Below are 17258 nucleotides of genomic sequence, written 5' to 3'. Positions count from 1 at the left end.
ATGTGCCGAGGAAAAATATGAACATATAAGTTAACGTTAGTGGTTCATATGATAGCTTGACAGTCCTGAAAGGTGAAGGCTGAATACATAAAGCAACAGAGCACTACATTCAGCCTGTACCAAACCTTGAAGCAGCATGTCTTGAGTAAGAAAGCAGCACAGTCATCATGCCTGGGATGAGGCACCACATACAGATACCCTCATGAAGTAATTTCTACCTATTGCTTTCCAAGATCCATTGCCTCCCCTCACACTCAGTCTCTGATGCTTCCCCAAAGGTTGCCCACAGGAGTCCTGGAGGATACTCTGAAGAACACTAACTAGAATGGCTTTGTTTATTTGCTGAGAGAGAAGGAAGATCAACAATCACTGTATGGTGAGTGATGTTGTGTTGCAGCTGCTTTTCTGTCTTGCTTTTCCTTTACTCCCCATATTGCAAATCTAAACAATCTTGAGTTTAGGATTTTCTTTAGGATATAAAACAGGTTTTCAGTTATGGCAACACGCGACACACAGGATTTGGTATTTCAGCACTTCACCATTCTGTGGGAAACTACAGCGGGTCTGTGGAATCCTTGACAGAGAGTATGGAAACAGAGATCAGCCTTGAAGATATTAAGGTTTGCCCTTGAGAAGGATGGGAGTAAAGGAGTATCCAGAGACAGTAAGTTATATTTGTGAGAGAGAAGGGATGTACCCGTGAGATAGAAGGGAGTAGAAGAGTAACACTGACGATAGCAAAATTAGCCAATGAGATGTTCCTGCTGTAACTTGTAACCAAGAGTGAAGAGACACATGAATTGGTAGAACTGTATAAAAATGCACTTGTAGCAATAAATGGCATCTACTACTTCCATCCTGGAAGAACTTGGTCCATGTCGTTTGTCCATCTCAACTGCGACACCATTCATTATCAGGAACATAAAGATGTTTCTACAGCAAGATGACCAAAACTTAAGGCAATATTGAAAGGAGGATATTCACTATCAGTGCTTCGGAAGGATCTCAACTTCCAGACTGATGGTTGAAAATTTCACATGTACTTTGGCATTAATCAGCAGCTTCCATTGAAGTATCTTATTTTTAAGCTTCACACAGAGTATTGAAGAAACCCTAGCTGCTAAGCAAACTCTTAGTCATGCTTTCAGCTCCTGTTTGTCTTGTGTTTCATGGGATATAATTGTTGGAGACTCAGAGGGTTTATTTCCAATGCACTTCACTGCAATTAAAAGTTATGTCACTAATACTAATTTTAGCACAAGGCAGACAGATATAGTTTTAGCCCTTAGAATAGTGGTTCCTGAACATTTCAAACCATAAAGAAGGGCTGTTTAACTTCTTTAATAAGAAGACTGGGATTCAGTTCTCCACGAAAATGCAACTCCTTGCCACTGTTTATATTCAGATCGTTCTGCATACTGATCTGGTTTCAAACTAAATGAGAGGCAGCAAACACTGGGCTTTGATATAGAGAAAGAAATAGTGCTCATCTTTTTTCACCAAAGAAAACAGAAAATAAGCAGATAGAAGGAATAATAGAATAGCTGGAAAAGGACAGAGATCATATTCCAGAAAAAATCCATGATGTGCATAAAAAACACCCTGAGCACATTTAGAAAGGGGGTGGGGGGGGGGAGGGAAGTGGAAAAAAATCCCTTCCTGAAAACTTACTTCATCATTACTCTATTGTTTTTATGTTCTTCAACCACAGATTGATCCATCATCCATAGAAGGGTTTGGAAACCCATACACTCAGTGTCATTTGCCAAATATTCTGTTAACTTGCACTTAAATCAGTTTTTTAGCCACTAATTGCCTCCTACACCTGTATTCGGTTTATTAATTAATTCTGTGCAAACAGTCAAACAGGTGAAAAAAAAAAAAAAAAGCTAAAGTAGATGAAGAAAAACCCTGAACATAACACTGGATCTTGGTTTCATATACTACAATAGCTGCAGTCTATCCACGATGAGAAAGTGATGCAATGAAAATTGTTTCCTAAATGAACTATTGCAAATTACTGTAATACAGACAGATACCTGAACAGTGATAAATAAAGCATTTATATTAAAGCATTTATATTAATCATGGATTCCTGTACTAGGTTTTGTACAATGTTCTAAGAGCTGTAAAATATTATGAGCACTGCAGTTCAGTGACAAGAGTATGAATCCAGTAAGAAGAATTACTGAAGGTTTGAACCTCTAATAATTTTAAATAATGAAGAAAAAAATAATGAAAATACATTAAAAAGCCTCTCGTAAGCAGGCAAAACAGTACAAGATTCCATCTGAAACACCCTGTCATCAACAGCTTAACACCCACAGGAAAAGGTACTACAGGAATAACAGTGATAATTACTTTGGGGGATGGGCTTCAACCCACATTAGGTTTCAGTTTCCATGCACTGAAGCTGACTTCAGATTTCCAGATAACAGTATACTCTAGATTTAAGCTAGTTTTAAAGACTAGTTTTGAAACAGTGTTTGCTCCTCTGTTTATACTATCATCTTTTTAGTGAGACTGCTTTGATTCTAAAATTGGAGCAATTACTATCTCTTCCCGGTGTCACCATGTTATACGTTCTTACAGCTGCTGCCTTCTCTTTCTAGCAACCCCAGGAATGCTCTTTGAGCTGCTACCAGGCTCAACACCTCCTGGAGTTCTCTTTAGAGGCAGACTCACCTCAAGACCTTCATGATCCTCTCTTTGAAGTTGCCTCAGGCTGAGGCTATACTTCTGGCAAGCCCTTGAAGGCTTAACAGACATTGTTGATAAATTGCTTAAAAGATCTTTCAGAGATGTCCAGATCTGAATTTAACTGTTCAGGTTAATATTAACCCCTAAATTACATGCCAATTTGCAAGAGGTTACCCCTTGCGGGATTAAAGAAAGACATGCTCTACAGACAGCACATGTAGCTTTAGACTCCAAACTTGTTCTCAATAACAAAGACCAGTAAATAAGAACAAATCAGCAAAATGTTTGCTGCATGTGAGTTAATGTCTCTAAAGCAGATTAGCTGTAAGCATCACTAACTGAATTAAATACCCACTTATTCGAAAGAAAATGCCAAAAGCTGGAATCCATAGATTTTGTCATATATTTTTTAACACTGGCTTACTATCTCGGCACTGTGCAGCAAAAAGATACTTTCCTGCATCTCAGATATAATGGAGGGGGAAAGTGATCCTGAGGGTAAAACCAACATATTGAAGGCCATACCATAAGCCAGTGGTTGAACCTAAAATAGAATCCAGAGACAAATTTGGCTCTGGTGGATGAAGAGTCACTGCATGTAATGAAGTCACAGCCTGCACCAGTAGCTGTTTAGTTCACCCATAGGACTATCATTTGCCAGTATCTTCTACTGAGCACTGGAGCACGAGGACTACTAAAGCTTTCACCACCTGTGCATTTTCTTCTGGCTCTTCAGTTTGACTAGCAGGTCTCAACACAGATGTGCCAGTCTCTTGCCTTCCTTTCCCGATTTCTTACACCTGGTGATTGAGAGATCTTGTGCTCTATGGAAAGCATCTTTAAAGTTCTGTCAGTTCTGTTCTGCTCACTTGCCCCTGATGGCGGTTTCCCAGGGAGTCCTGTTGGCCAACTCCTTGAACAGCTGATCGTGGGCTTTCCTAAAATTCAGGCTCCTGACTTTACTATTTAACTGACCCACATCCCTCAGGACTGCGAACTCCACCACTGTATGATCACTGCAGCCCAGGCTACCAGCTGATTATCATCAGCTAAGTTACAAAAAGCATGCCTTCAGATTTAAAACAGAAGAACTGAAAATGAAATTAAAATATTTGCTACATACATAAGGCACTATGGATGTATTGCTGGCAAATACTGGAGTGTGTCTAGATTTTTTTTTTTTTTCCTTATGTTGTAAAGTCCATTTTTAGCCAAATATGCTTTATGAGGATTATGAAGGATAACAGATTGCCTGCAGATCTCTTCTGCTGGTATTTGACTAGGCATGCATCCATAAACTCAGTGTTAACTGCAAAATTCAGATCTGGATCTAGGTTTTGTTTTAAGTCACTCCTAAATTTCATGATACTGAGATCTGAAATGTACATTCAAGTGCAGACCTAGTTGAAATAAAGACCACATAAGTATCTATATACGCAAACCAATTCTCTGCTGACCTACAAGCACCCCTTTTTAAATCTCGCTCAGGAAACTGTGATTCTCAGGTGCACCTTTAAGGTATTATAGGCAAAAGAACAGATAGTAAGGTGAGATTGTTTACATTAATTTCTTACTGATACTACTCTGGGTTTGTAAATCATTGCTCTAAAACACCTCTTCCTATCTGTACAAGCTCTCACTACACATGGTATTTTTTTTCCTGAGCAAGTTATTCTGCTGCAAAAAAAAAAAAAAAACAGGAGAAGCTTCAAAGAAGCAAATTCCCAACTAGTGAGAGATGCAGAGAATCACAGGAATCAAATGAAAAATGTTTCAGGTCAGCATACTTTTTAGTCTGCATAGTGTTTATCTTCAAGGCTACATCACCTTTGCTCTTCCAGTAACAAAGTGATCTTGTGTATGACAAAAGTGTTTGCATCATTTCTTCCTCAAAGTTTTCCCACAGGTAACTTACCAAGTATGAAACATATGAAACATTATTTTTGCTGGGGAAAGTGAAGTAAGGGAATTGTGAAGGAAAATTTCTTCTGCCATGTAGCGAATGGCTGTTTGCTCCTGCTCACCCTTTCTTATCACAATATCTTCATGGTAGCTTCACTTATCATCCCTAACTACTTCTTTCACCCTCTCAGCCTCACTTTAATTTCCATCTGACTTCTTCCCTTCAAAACTTTCTGTTCCAAAATCAACCTGCTATTTGCTACTGTCACATCATTTTCCTGACCATTTAAAAACACTGCTTACAAATCAGTGTTTCCACAGTCTTCGTGCACTGAGATCCTGTTCCTGGGAATCAAAATCCCTGTTCTATGGAATCAAAGTGCTAATAACCAATAACAGAATGTAATGATCTTCATTGCAACAAATAGAAATCCTTACTGTATAAAGGAAACGTAGGATTCCTTTCTGCTGACTGATTTTTCATATTTCTCAGACTTCTTTTTTGGTGGAAATGACCCAGGAAATTGTTTGGCCAAGCTCTGAACACTGAAAATTCAGCTCATAAATCTTCTGTCATTTTGGAATAATACCGTGTATGTGCACCACTAGGTTGAATTTCATGCACCATCCTGACAACTCTGTCCAGAGACAGGATTCCAGCAGATGGCAGATTGATCATTGTGCTGAACTGTATCCTTGTGGAAGTTCTTGAGTGATTTTTTTAAAGTGGCTTTTTTCCTTACAGAAAAGCATAATGAATGGTATTATATTAAAAAAATAAAAGACAGAGTATTAATATCTTGAGTGGGTTTTTAGCAGCTGGTATAATAATACACTGATGTTGGCTAGTAACGAAATGTAATAAAATAAAATAAAAGAGATTGTGTTGATTTTTGATGTATTTTCATTAGCTAACAGGAAGTAGAGAGGAAGCTTTTCCATCGGTCTTCCATTAATTGAATCTGCTCAGAAATGCAGGTGTCACATCATATATTCAGAACTACAAATAGCTAACGTATCACCGAGGTTATAACATATTTTCCTGTTAACTGTGTGCCAAATTTTGAATTCAGTAGCAAGACTGCAAATCCAGCAGTGTACTAGATTTGAATGTCTGGCTCTGGAAATGGTCTCACCTGAAAGTTTGATTCAGCTGCCAAAAATTAGAAGATGCAATGCTGAGGCGGGGCTGGAGGAGAATGTGCAGGGTGGGGGCTGCCTGGCAGGAAGCAGATGGGGTCCCTGAGTATAGCATTGCCCTAGGGCAGCAGAGGTCAAGGTGGTACTTCAAGGAACCTTCGAACAACTTTGAACAGAAAACTTTTGTTGAGAACTCACTCACCAATCCTGCACTGGTATCAGGTATAATACCACAGGTTTGATTTGCGCCAAGGGAAAGAAGAGGAGGAGAGAGAGGAAGGGGACAGATAACAGAGAAAATGGATAGACAGAGGGGAAACAAAGAAAAAAGACTGTATTTTTAAGTATTCCTCCTCTGCACCACTACTCTCTTATACGAAGTTTCTTTCCCAGGATCTGCTTTCCACTTGTTTTCAGATAAGGAATCTGTAAAGACAATTCCTATCATTTGTATAGCAACAAAAGAGACCAGAGAAGACAAAAATCTCTAAAAATAAGTTGAATCTTTAAGAGAAAGAGTAGCTAGGGTAGATCAGATGTATTCAGAAAGACAAATAACTAAGTTTAGGAAAGGTAGAGCTTTGGCAGCTGCTAAAATAAAGCTTTCCACCAGCTAAGTGGGACTTCTCTTACTCCTGCCCCTGCTCCAGCCTCCCATTAAGAACAACTTTTCCTAGGATTGTATCAAAGTTAAGATAATGCCTACTGCTTTCTTTCAGAAAAAAAGAAAAAAAAGGTGTATGTCATTTTCATAACACTTACTTGTCTCTCACATCTAAAGCAAAGAATTTCTCACGAGATCAATGGCCAAACAGGTTCTCTAAGCTGAAAACATGAAAGACAGGTAGCAGATGTCTGTTCTGACAATTCCCTCGTTCAGTGGAGTTGTTTACAGAGGTATTGCATTTCTGCACTAAGCAGTGTCAATTTTTGAGAGCTGAGCTCCAGGGGCACAGCCATGCCACCGGCCATGTCTCTGCCTGCTTGCTCACATCCCGTATTGTAATGCACACCCTACCAGCTGTGTTGGAAGACCTGACCTCAGCGTCACACTGTAAGCCAGAGGAGTGGAACCAGTAACCAAGTCCAGGAACTGCTCACAGTGGCTTCACCTTAGAAGCCAGAAAATCCTGGAGTGCCCTCAGAAGCACGTTGTGCAAAAGCTGAATGCCTGCGTCTGTTCTGAACTGCAAGATGAGGGAAAAGCTGTCAGATCATGCTTATGCCATCAACTTCCAGTGAGAATGTAAACACTCATTACAAAGTTTGAATAAAGACTATCTGAATCTAGCTTATACTTAATTCACGCTAATGACAGATCCTGCATTCTGTAACTCTGCACTCTGCCTATGGAGTGCTTTCCTTTCTGTCTTTAGATGTTCACAGTCTCTGTGCATACAGAGCAAGCCAAAAGAATGGAGCTTGTTTTGCTGTTTATTATAGAAACAGTCTCAAGTTGTTCATAGGATTCCTTTCATGTGTGAGATAACAATTCTACTTTTATGGTTTTAAGTCACCTTGGAATGCATATTTCATTTCTGTAGTGTCTGGAAATCTTTGCCAGGTGAAAATAATTTGTAAGAATTATCAACTTTTAAATTAGATTTAGAGTGCATACGTGGTTTTCTAAGATGGGCTTGGATAACTGATCCATTACTGAACTCAGATACTGAATGCCTGTGACCAGTGCGTATAGTGAATCTGGTGACCCTGTATATATCCATTTTCTGGGGAATCACACTTGTACAGATGTGAGAACAGACTAGTAGTCAGGTTCTGCCCAGATTACTGAAGATGACACATACAGGAATCATCAGTAGCTGAGTAGGTAGGGCTTGTGTGGGGGATGCTTTGGTTTACGTCTCTGACCTGGTTGATGTTCACTTGTACTACACACAATTACTCCAGTAGGACAAATGGCACAATAGCCAATGCATGGTGTTTGGGATACCTCCTCGTATCCCAGGCAGCATCACTCTGCCAGTGACTCCCTTTCCTAATAAAATACATGAAAAGTTAGTGTTTTTACAAAGCCTTATGTTGCAATTAAATACTTCCAGTCCTACTTAGTCACAAATGAATAGCTGTTTCCTTGCTTATCTACACACAGAAATAGGGGCAGCACTTTGGATTACAAGATGAGCAGTGGTATGTGTCCAGCTCTTCTGCTGAAATATTTTGTCAATACAGTGGGTAGTGTGTATTTGATACGAACAGATCTCTTTCCCCCTTTACGGAGTTCAGACTGTTCTTAAAATTGCCATAGAGTGAGTGGGCTGATCACTGCAATAGATAAAGGAGGCATTCTCAGGCTCTAATTTGTGCTGCTAGTTAATGCAGGTTCGGTGGGGTTCCACACAGGTCATGTCAGAGGCAGCAGAAGTGCACTAGCACAACTCCTCTGGGAAGAATCCTCCTTTCATCTTCCCAGCTATGCTGGAGGATGCCAGGGGCAAGCTGTCCCTCGCCTGGTGTGGGCTCATGCTTAGTTGCGCTGCTGAGTGGAGCATGAGACATGAGTTAAGGACATGAGTTGGGTGAAAAGACCGCTGTGCCAACAGAGACTCCTTCCTCTCCTTCCTGGCTGCCAGTGTATGCAGACTGCCTCTTACCTAGCTCCAAAAACGATCCTAACCACAATGCAAGATCCAGTTGCCTTCAAATCCCATCTACCTGTACAGATGGTGAAAAAGTTGCAAGGATTTCAGGAACTTTCTGCTGTTCTGACACCAGCCATGTAACATCCCTAAGAGTGAACAGGATAAACAGAGGCAACTGGAGACAGGCACAAGCAGAGTGTTGAGGCATATGCATATGGAAACTTGATATACTATGTCGCAGACTCATGCAAAGTTTCTTCCCATTCCCTTTCCCAAGGGTACAAGCTGGATTGTCCCAAATTGCACTTGAGGACCCACTAGAAGGCAAATAATACAGGTAGCTAGTGAATGCGGTCTTAGAGACTCAGCTACAAGGCCCGTGGGGGCAGACCTAGCACTGACTTTCATTTCTATTAATTGCTGTTCAAAATGGGATAACAAGAATTGCATGCGATATTCATGGTGCAAATGCACAATGGAATTGTGTGATGGTAAAATGATCTTTTGGTTTTCAACCCCTTTGCTGACAGTCTTTCTTCCTTTTGTAACTGCTGCTAAGTTTTGCAGTGTTATTTCGAGAGAATCATCCATAATAATCCCAGGTCCCTTTGTGAGTAGTGAAATTTGATACCATGCCTGTATGAATATAGTAGGATTTCTTTCCTCAAACTCAAGAAATATGCATTATTTTGCATTGCCAACACTGGATTTCATTTATCATCTTATCACCCTTTTGCAGCTTCCATTTTTGCTATCTTGAAACATCTACGGATGTAATTTGCTCTGTCACCTACATACTCATCTTGTTGGAACCATTGTAGGCCATCCCTATCAAAACAGTAAGACCCCAGAAGGACTTGAGTAGAATCACACTGATAATGCTACCATCTATTCCTAATCTCCATTCACCCTTTAAGCACATACTAATGCGTGACACCTTCTCTCTTACCTCATCAGAGTTTAATTTCCTTATAGTCTTTGATGACAAAACCTGTCAAAAGCTTTTTGGAAATTCAATTTGTTACATCACTAAATGATTGATACACACTCAATGACCCCTTAGCTAACTCCACAAGATTTGTAAGGCATACCACACCACCTTGTATTTTATTACCTCTGTCAGTGTCTTTTTAGCCTACATTTGTTCCTTTTATTTTCCTCCTAACTATTCTAATTTTTATGTCCTCTGTATAAAGGTTGTAGCAGGTTGCTTACACCCACAAACATACTGAATTTGAGTTTATTATGGAGACAGTTACAAAGTAAGAAACAAGAGTTACACATTGAACTAAATTTTGTTTACTGCTTAAGAGTAAATCAAAAATTATTACTTGATTTTTGGATTCTCTGATTAAGTCCAAACATTTATGAAGTCTAACAATGTAAACACAATGTGATAGTTATTTATGTAGTTACTAAAATTATTATTAAATTCTGCATGAGAAAGTATATATCATGTATAATGTATTAATGATCACTTATAATATGTCAAATATTATGTAAATAATCATATAAACTGAAACCACTGATACTAAGACTAGCTACTACAATGCATGTAAACTGTAAACTATATCATGAATATTTCAAATAGCTCAACCTCATTACTAGGAACATTGAAGGAAATTATGTGTAACCTCATCAACCAAATCACAAAAAAAATGTACACAATGGATTTATGAGAATCAAAATAAAAGGAATAAACCTGTATCTTGGCTAAACAAGAGGACCACAGATCTCTAAATTGCTTTGGAAGCTGATAAAAGGCCAAGAGGGAAAAGAAACAATTTAGATTGTTACAAACAACAAGCAACTGCATTAATTCAAGAAAAGGAAGGAATCTTTTAAACACCAAAAGAACTCCCATTACGTGCCAAAGGGCTATAATCCGTATGAAACAGTATGAGCATTCATTTAAGAACCTTGAAATATTTCAAGTAGAACATGTTTTATTTTATACATAAACTATCATATTGACAGGTTAAGCCTGAGATACTCCCTATGGCTGGTCTGGGACACTTCACAGTAATTTAGGTTGAGAGAGGTTCTCCTCCCCATCTACTCTGCCCTGGTGAGACCGCATCTGGAACACTGTGTCCAGTTCTGGGCCCCTCAGTTCCAGAAGCACAGGGAACTGCTGGAGAGAGTCCAGCACAGGGCAACAAAGATGATGAAGGGAGTGGAGCATCTCCCTTACGAGGAAAGGCTGAGGGAGCTGGGGCTCTTTAGCTTGGAGAAGACTGAGGGGTGACCTCATTAATGTTTATAAATATGTAAAGGGTGAGTGTCACGAGGATGGAGCCAGGCTCTTCTTGGTGACAATCAATGGTAGGACAAGGGGTAATGTGTGCAAACTGGAACACAAGAGGTTCCACTTAAACATGAGAAGAAACTTCTTCACAGTGAGGGTAACAGAACACTGGAACAGGCTGCCGAGGGGCGTTGTGGAGTCTCCTTCTCTGGAGACGTTCAAAACCTGCCTGGACACATTCCTGTGTAACCTCATCTGGGTGTTCCTGCTCCGGCAGGGGGATTGGACTAGATGATCTTTTGAGGTCCATTCCAATCCCTAAAATTCTGTGATTCTGTGAATCAAAGAGAAATTGCTCATATTCCAGTCTAATACTCAATTACTTATTTTCAAAAAACAGTTACAAGTAATTTGCTCTCATCTGTGCAAATGTTTTAGAAATAGATGCCTATTAGACTAACCAGCTTGGACAGCTTTCCATCCCTAGAAAGACTTATCCCCAGTTATGCCACCTCTGGGAGAACCTCACACAGGTCACTTCTGGAAGTTCTGCTTCAAAGAGAATCCCTGAAGTGAACCATTGGCATATTAGCAAAACAGCATTTGCCAGGTCTGTGGCACTGCTTGTGAAGAATTGCTTACAGGCTCAAAAATGGGGAGTACTGGCAACATGAGGTGAAATGACACATGGGGACACCTCTACAAAAATCTAGTGCAGGAGGTACACATGGTAGGTAGGGCAGGTAAATACCATGAAGATGATTCCAGTAAGTGGCCTGTCCTGGTTTTGTTAAAAACAAGTTTTCTTTTAGTGAATCTGCCTGACAGCTAAAGCCTTCATATTAGCTGCATTTTCCTGGAAAACCAGATACATGTTTTGGTAAACATAGCAATGGAATGCGAAGTTATTGATAAGCATGGATGGACATCTCACGAGAGGGGCAACGAGAAACAGGTGACCAAGAAACTGACAAACAGAGTATAACATCCCATTCACATGAATACTTCATATAAAAGTGTGAGATCACGAGGATCTCGTCCCTTTTTCTTTATGACCGACATTAGGAGAGGACCTTGCTAGTCGTCCCTGTAAACTGAGGCCTAGTGACAGACTGAATCCAGCTCCGTCTGGCTGGAGAGTCCAGTCCAGGACTTTGGGTGCCGGCTCTGCAGTTGCTGGGACTTTCAAGATTGGTTTTGTATATTTTGTATTATTTTCTCTATTCTTATTAGTAGCATTAGTAAAACATTGTTAATTTTTCCAGCTCTCTTCTCTCTGTCCTTCTTTCCCTCCCAATCGCCTGTCCTGAGTGGGAAGGGGAGAGAGGGAGGGGCTGGTAGGGAAGAGGTGGGGGAGAGGAGGTTAACAATACATCTGCCAGGGTTTTATTGTCACCCCGCAATCAAAACCTCAACATGGCCTTATGCGAGTTTTTGCAGCTGTAGGTCTACTCGAACACATCAATCCTGTCACAGTGAAGGTAAATCACTCAGCCATCTCTCTTCCCAAGTTCACATTCACTCCAGTAACACCTCTTTCCAAGTCTTTTACACTTTATTAGTAACACAATCAGGACCTACTCTGGATACCTTTTCCTCCAGTTCTACTATCTTCTCTCTGTTTTCAGTGAATTGACATATATGTTTTGCGACCAGTCTTTGTAAGCAACCCAGCTTAGGATATACATTCTCCAGAGATAGCCTCAAGAAGGAAATTTAGAGCTTGATCTATAATCCCTGCAATCACCATCTAGAGAAGCCTATTTCACTTCATTGACTAGAGGCCCCTAAGAAGACTAAGCATCATCTCAACTAGGCATGTCAGTATTCCACGGTGCCAAACATGTAAAAAGGACTGCAGACAACAGCAACAGCATTAAAAGCAAGTTATACAACACAAGCAGAAAATTGACAGTGAGCTTACTCTGAAAACTTTTTCCACCCTTGCGATACCCTTCCCAAAGATTGTTCCAAGTTGGTCTCCAACCCCAGCCAGCAAGAAGCCAAACAGTGGAATCCCGAAGATGGCATACAAGATGCAGAAAATCTTGCCTCCGACAGTGCTTGGGGCTATGTTCCCATACCCTGAGGAGAAAAAACATTGTCAGAACCTATACAGGACTTTTTAGAAAAACTAATGGGTTTAGAAGTAAGTACTGGTGTTCCTGCAGGCATATCTTTTTTCCACATGTAATTCCTATTTCCAGACTTTCCATGGCATGATGTCATTTCCTAGGCAAGCTAGTCTCTGCAATTTGGTTCTTCTTGCAGCCTCAGTTACCCATATTTTTTATAGATTCAGGTCCTAACTAAAGTTGTTGTTTGATTAATTAACCTGGCTTGATTTATCATGGCACAAAAATCCCCCTGTGCTGGCCTGGTGCCTGCACGCTGCTGCTTTTCTTGGGCTGTGCCAGTGACCTCCTGATGGGAGCATGGTTCACCTGACAAGGCTCATTTTCAGTGGGTAGCTCCTAATTTCCTCAGCCTCTCATCACACTGACTAGTCACACTGTGAACACCAAACTGTACCCACATTCTGTGAATCTGGCCTTGAACTATTTATTCAGTTCCTCCTTCAATGTGGTAAAAAAAGAGCCTAACATTTGTATTTCATAAGTGTTTTCAATATCTTTTAGAAATGAAGTTTTTAAGTCTTCTCTCTGACGATCCTACTCCATTTATATTTAAAGGCATTGCTGATCGTGTAATAAAGGCACATAGATGCCTGTCTTCCACCCTCTGTTAGGATAACTTGGGGCTGTCAAACTGATCACAGATTCTGACCAAGATGTCTGACCAACTGCACATTCTGACAGAAAACACTTATTTTGTCCCAAGCATGCCTGGCCATGTTTGGTGTCAATTCCCAGCCTTGTAACTCCATATAAAACATTGGGAATACCCGATACTGGCAGAAAAGGCCTAATTATCAGCACAGGGCATATAAAAGATGGACTCAGAGGTCTATCATGGACAGTAAATCTTCTGTTAACTATTCAAAAATACTGTAGTCCTCTTTACCGTGATGTTTCTATAGCTAGAGAGCAAATAAGCAGCAGATCAGGCAATCTAGGGAGAGGGAGATGCATGAGCAATGGGACCTTTGCACCTTGCAAAGTAGCAGGAATCTTGTTTGGAGCACTCCTCTGGGGTATTCTTAAAAGCCTAACATACTGATGACTGCACAGGACAGCTCTCCACCTGTCCTATGCAGTAATCTACATGTAGTCACCCCTGTTTGTTCAGATACCTCTTCCCTTCCCTGCACCACCTGTGTGAATTTAACTGTAGGAATGTATGCAGAGCACTATGACTGGCAGCCATGGTAATGCTGTTAAAATGTTAATGTTAAAAAGAAGAAACAAGAATTGTGGTAGTAATATTTACACCTTTTCATTTCAGTCAAGGTATCTTTACTGAAATGTTATAGAGATTTGTATTTTGACTATACATAATTTCACAACCCTGTCTCTCTCCCAGCCCACAGCCCACAGTCCTTTTCATGGTTGCATCCATGATCCCAGATCCTCAAAGTCCAACTAAATCCAGGCTCCACAGGCCAGTGGACTGAGGTTGACTAGGCAATCTGTGGAGTGTCTGTGTAGCCCTAATAGAGCTCTGGTGGATAAAATAAAATCTTTTTCATGCCCATACACAATACGAAGACTTTATGCAGTGTATGAAAATCTAATTCATGGAGAATTTAAAGCAAATATGGGCAGAAATCCAAGTTCTTTTCAATAAGTTATTTAAGTAGCAGATGTCAATGAATATGCCTACATAAACTATGCCTACATAGTGGCATTTATTTTAATGAGTAATTTAAAAGCTTGTAACTTGGGTTTACTGAGTAAACAAATATTAAGGGAGGGTTTTTTTACATTTGATTTAGAAATGATCTCTTTTTCTCCGCCCCCTGGTTTTATGCTACCATTGAAAGTAGATGGTAATATATATGGAGGAAAACAGAGGGGAGTACGCTCTATACAATCTCTCCTTTGCCCACACACAGAAAAGGCAGAGCCAAAGGCACAGACTCCACTGTTTGAAATGATCACCACAGCAAGTCTTGTAACTGCCGCAGGATTTTGTTGTTGTTGTTGTTGTTGTTGTATTACGTGCATAAAGAAGTTGCAGAATTGTCAGATTCTCACACTTTAATGAAGGAGTTATGTGACTGTGAGATTATTTGTTTATATAGTCACCAGTGTCTGCATCACAATTGTAATACAAAAAAGCAATTTATCCCATATTTAAATGACAATAATACCCAAAGGCAATGCAAATAAAAAGCAACAATTTGCCAGTGATTTCCAAATAATCAGATCTCTTGACCGCTAACCATGACAGCACTGAAATCCAGCTTGTAATTATCAAACCACTGTATAATTATCAGCAGATTAACTTTATCATCAATGTTATCAGTTTATAATTTTTTACCCCTGAGACCATGTTTTGAAATCCCAGCTGCCTGGAAAAACTTCAAGAGAAGAATTGGCTCACAGAAAAAAGGATAAAAACCTCAGCATATCTAAGGAGAGAATTCAGAGATCAAGACACTAAGTACATTGGACATGATGTATAGGGGGGACAGATGATAAGGGCCGGAATAATGGAATTACTAAAATTAGTGATTCAAGAAAAATAAATGGAGCCATTCAGTATACCCTTCATCTAATACAGAGAAATGTGTAAATATTTAAAGGCCATAAGTTCTAGAATAGAAAAAAAAATTGTGGAATTCTTTCCAAATATTAGTATGAAAACAAGCAAGAATTTTCAAGGAAGAATATTTACGTGAAAATATTTCCGGTTACAAGCAGTAGCGTAGGAGAAAAATTACTTATATTAGACTAAAGAGCATAACCCAAAAGTAACTGATGCACTTAAGAAGAAAGTTACCCTTATGGGTAAATAATCTATAATATTTAAATCCAAATTCCCAATGACTGGGGAACAGCTATTTCATTGGGTACTGCTGCTTGGTTTTTTTTACTGAAAATTAGGACCAACTGTATCTACATCAAGAACAGGGTTATAAAGCCTTTAGCCACATCAGTGCTACTTGTTTTCAGTTCAGCATTGCTATTCTACCCTGATACGTAAACAGCTTCTGATATTTACCCAGAGGATCAATGCCCTTGAGACATACCAGAGGCATGACTTTTGAGAATTGAGAGAAATACAGTTCAGCCACTTTATTTCTTTGTGATCTACCCTCCTCAAATCTATTTCGTAACCCTGGTCTCAAGTGACTATGTATTTTAAAAGATAAACAATACACATACCTATTGTTGTGATGACTGTTCCAGCAAAGAAAAAGGCACTTCCGAGGTCCCAATGACTGCTGTTGTTAGAAGAATTTCCTATGGGACTGACTCCTGCATTATCAGCATCAATAGCGTGCTGCAAAGAAAAAGACAACAAATCAGCCTTATGCACACCTTACCATATCCTACACAAGTCAGCATAGGCTCCAAAGGCAAATTTCCAGAGAACTTAGATTTAAACTTTTTAATACCTGCTGAAATGATAGTAGCATCCTCCGTACACAAGAGCTGAATATATGACTGAACTAAATAGCTATTAAGGTGGAAGAAATATACAACACATAGACAAATGATGAAAGATACAAAGGAATTGCGAAGTAGAGGACCGACACCACAGAGATCCATTAATATCACTCTTGCAGCAGTAACTGCCAAAGGAAAAATTCCCCAATGGGTACAGCTGATGTTAGAAGCAGCAAGAAGGGTGGTAAATACAAATAATGTTTGTGAAGCCAACTGAAGCTAGTCAGCCAAGGATTTTAATTCCCAGACAATTAATAATTGATGAAGTTATTTATATATTATACTAACTAAAGAAAAAAAAAAAAAGATATATCTATATGTCCCATTTGAAATTAACAAATGGGATAGCTATGGAAACACCATCAAACAGCTTTGTGATCAGCTAGGACTTCCCAGTTCCCACACTGGACGTGGTCACTTGTCCACAAATGTACCATGGTACAGAGACTTATAGCTAGTGCTTGAATGAACTAAATCCAGAAGAGAACCTGAGGTAGCTGTACTGCTTCCAGTTCACCATCTTATGTCTCACACAGCATTGGACCAAACCAGGCACACATACCGGTCAGCTGCAAGTTTTCTTGGAAATTTCTAAAAATGCACCATATTGCATCATGGGGACATGCGTTTGTCTTTCATTGCAGCCTCACAGTCCAAAGGAAGATAGAGCTAAACACACTAGCCTCCGAAGCTCAGAAATAAATCTCTTATCAGCATCTGGCACATCCCACTGCAAAGGAACCAAGCTTCTTTCTGTCTTTCACCATTTCCACCTCTTTGCTTTTCTCCCATTCTTTTCCCACCTCACTTCTTGTTGCAGTTATCATGCTACTCATGCTGTTGCCAGATCTTCTCCTTCTCTCTCACTCTGACATTTGCTTCTCCTCCTAAATATTGCCACCAGCCTTTAGGCTTGTTTATTTCAGTTAACTTATTGCCAGGTTCAACAGGAGAGGCGAAGTGCTGCCTTTTACATCCTATCTTTCTCAGACTTACTCAACACAGAATTCCCACCTATCAATCTAAGTTCATTTAGACTTTTCCAATTTTTTAACCACTTGTCTTTTCCTTCTAACTCTTATGAACCATCAA

The 17258-nt window shown here is 39.7% G+C and overlaps 1 protein-coding gene across 1 annotated transcript in view; it reads right to left on the bottom strand.

Moving 5' to 3' along the window:
• Positions 1 to 17258, bottom strand: part of KCNK10 (potassium two pore domain channel subfamily K member 10) — a gene marked incomplete at both ends in the record, with an annotated part of 62032 nt that overhangs the window by 13870 nt on the left and 30904 nt on the right. Inside the window, 2 exons of the mRNA XM_080345238.1 lie at positions 12515 to 12675; positions 15882 to 15999. Of these exons, the coding sequence (XP_080201364.1) occupies positions 12515 to 12675; positions 15882 to 15999 (279 nt within the window). The remainder of the gene's footprint in view (positions 1 to 12514; positions 12676 to 15881; positions 16000 to 17258) is intronic.

Source organism: Nesoenas mayeri (assembly GCF_963082525.1).
Source record: "Nesoenas mayeri genome assembly, chromosome: 5".
Classification (NCBI taxonomy): Eukaryota; Metazoa; Chordata; class Aves; order Columbiformes; family Columbidae; genus Nesoenas; species Nesoenas mayeri.
This window is presented reverse-complemented; position numbering and strand designations above follow the sequence as displayed.